At 42.3% G+C, this 2953-nt stretch overlaps 1 protein-coding gene across 1 annotated transcript; it reads left to right on the forward strand.

The window, feature by feature from the left end:
• Positions 1 to 19: 19 nt before the first annotated feature.
• Positions 20 to 571, forward strand: LOC107058189 (uncharacterized). Its single transcript, XM_015303593.1, has one exon. It carries the CDS (start codon positions 20 to 22, stop codon positions 569 to 571), a length of 552 nt encoding a protein of 183 aa, XP_015159079.1.
• Positions 572 to 2953: the final 2382 nt, after the last annotated feature.

Below are 2953 nucleotides of genomic sequence, written 5' to 3' on the forward strand. Positions count from 1 at the left end.
GAAGCAAATTTTGTAGAAAATGGTGAATGCGCAAAGGAAAGATTTGTCTGAGAAATTAGATGATGCGTTGTGGGCATATAGGACCGCATATAAGACACCTATAGGGACTTCTCCATATCACATAGTATTTGGGAAAGCATGTCACCTTTCAGCAGAATTAGAACATCAAGCATATTGGGCAATCAAGAAGTTGAACTTAGACCCCGAGCTAGCTGGTAAAAAGAGAGTGAATCAGATGCATGAACTTGAGGAGTTTAGGCTCCACGCGTATGAGAATGCCAAGCTATACAAAGAAAAGACAAAGATGTGGCATGACAAACACATAGTAGCTCGTACCTTCAAGCCGGGAGATAAGGTACTACTCTTTAACTCTAGACTAAAGTTATTCCCCGAAAAACTAAGGTCGAAGTGGAGTGGTCCTTTAGAAGTGGTCAGAATGACACAACATGGGGTTGTTGAACTTAAAGGTAATACTGGCCTTACGTTCTTGGTAAATGGGCAATGGGTGAAACACTATTTCGGTGAGGATTCGGATCGTGATCAGGAAGCTCTTGAGCTAAATGATGAATGATCCAAGCTTTGTTGTGCCGTGACGTTAAATCAAGCGCTAAATGGGAGGTAACCCATGAACAATATGTAATAGATAGGGAGTTCGTGTTTGAAATTTTGATTTTTAGCATAGTTTAAATTCGTAGAATCTAGGAAGTTCTTTTAGTTCTTAGTGTTAGTTAAATATGATTTTTCATTATTTGTAACTTAGCTTGTAATAGTGACAAACAAAAAAAAAAAATTGAGCTAGGCGCACTGGTTGGCGCGCCTGGCCAGGCCTCATATGTCAGAGGAGAGTCTCAGGCACGCTGAGAGGCGCGCCGCGCCAAAGGCCAACAGACTAAGGCACTTCTCAGCCGCGTTGAGAGGCGTGCCGCCCCACCCATCGCCCCAACGCCCAGTTTTCTTAATTTTCCGGGTTTCGACCCGGATTTACCCCGACCCATCCCTTCAATCCCTAAAATCTTTCACTCTTCTCCTCATTCTCTCATTCTCACCCGACCCAACCCTCCAAATTCTCTCCAACTCTTCTCATCCTCCCTCTTCAAATTCCTAATTTCCCCCATTAACAAACCTCCACTAAACAAAACCAACTATTCTCCTTCCTCCATTAAACTCACAACTAAACCTTTTGTTCTTCCTTACTTCCCCACTTCTCTTTCACTTCTAAACCATCATTCCCAAAAAAAAAATTCTCTTTTCTCTCTTCTTCCCTCTCTCCACTGACCAACCCGACCCCCCCTAAATTTTCTAATTTTTTTCCTTTTCTTTAGATTTTCTTTTCTTCACAGGTTACAATGGCACCAAAAGCTAAGAATGTGGCGGGGTCTAAGCAGAGTCGCAAAGGTGAAGCTTTCGGGTCCTCTAGTGGCCAGGAACCGGTGCAAAAATTTGGTAAAAAGGTTGTGGAAAGGTATGGTTGGGAATGGTTCAAATGCCAAAGAGAGGTGAAGTATATGGGCGACGAATTTGTGAATAAGGTACGTTTACAGCCGCAATTTCCTGATATATATCGGACTGTTAATGAGTTGGGGTTTAAGGTTTATCTTTGAAAATCTGGGGGATTGCAATTTGACATTAGTGAGAGAATTTTATGCTAATTGGCTAACTGAAACAAAATATAAAACTGTGCCTGTTAGGGGAAAAGATGTCAAGTTTTCGACCTGAATTCTGAATGAGTTGTTAGGAACCCCGAATTGTGACCCTGAAGTGTTTAATGACTTGAAGGATAAACCTCCTTATAGGGATATTTGACATACCTTATGTGGGGTTGATTCGAATGCTACGTGGGAGCGGAGTAAGGACACTGGGAGGTATAATACCCTCTATTTTGCTAGCTTTAATCAGGTGGCTAGGATGTGGCTAAAGATAATGTGTAGTGTGTTGCTTCCTGCCAAACATCTGACTGAGGTGACAAAAGATATGGTGGTATTAGTATATATGCTGATGAAGGGCATGCCCATTAATGTGGGGTCTATCCTGAGGCAGAGTATGATGAAATTTAGGAATAATATGGGGTGGAGGTTCTGTTACGGGGGATTGATCACCCATTTTCTGAGGAGGGAGGGTATTGAAGAGGAAACGGTAGACATAACTGTTGCTTATCACCTGAATTTGATGGGTAAGTTAGTTGATGTAACCCGAACAGGCACTCGACACGTCCCATGGACCTATCTTGTCTGCTCAAGAGAGGCAAGCCGTGATGACAACATCATGGCAAGAATGTTCGGTATAGCAGAGCTGCAGTTGTGGATAGGGGGCGTCCGGTTACTGACGAAGAGATGGAGACCTTGGCGGATCGTTATCCGTTAATCGAAAGTGCAGCCTTTCTGTGCAGGTCTGGTCCCACATTTTTGGAGCCTTTGGATGATGATGAGGCTACTACTGACGAGGCTATGGATGATGAGGAGGAGGATGACGCTGTGAATGAGGAGACGAATGCCTTGATGGTGTTCAATGGCGGTGACGACGAGGCCTAGAGGCCCGATGGAGTAATTCTAACTCTATACTTTGCTTTAATTGTGCACTGAGGACAGTGCTTATTTTTAAAGTGTGGGGTGGATTAATATGTCTCTGTTGTATATATATGTTTACTGCTTTATCGAGTCTAGTGTAGTTTTTAGTTAAAAAAATTTTAAAAAATTATTTTGGGTTCCTCAGCGTTTGTTTTCTGTACTTTTACTGAGGATTGTCCCTTTGAACCGACTAGGACTAGCTTATTGCTTTATTGAGTCTTAGAGTCGTCATAGGAGTGATAGTTCCCGATGATGAATGGATGACGATCGTCTTAAGGGAAAATTAGTCACATAGAAGAGTAGGATTGAGAAACCAACCTTTGTCTTTTGAAGCTATATCCGAATAAGTTAGCCAAACATCACGGGTAGTCATATTTGAAAAAATGCAA

This window comes from Solanum tuberosum, unplaced genomic scaffold (genome assembly GCF_000226075.1).
Source record: "Solanum tuberosum cultivar DM 1-3 516 R44 unplaced genomic scaffold, SolTub_3.0 scf00458, whole genome shotgun sequence".
In the NCBI taxonomy this organism is placed as follows: Eukaryota; Viridiplantae; Streptophyta; class Magnoliopsida; order Solanales; family Solanaceae; genus Solanum; species Solanum tuberosum.

Bases quoted from the DNA above. Each gene is read 5' to 3' on its own strand.
- LOC107058189 (XM_015303593.1), top strand. From the start codon at position 20: ATGGTGAATGCGCAAAGGAAAGATTTGTCTGAGAAATTAGATGATGCG.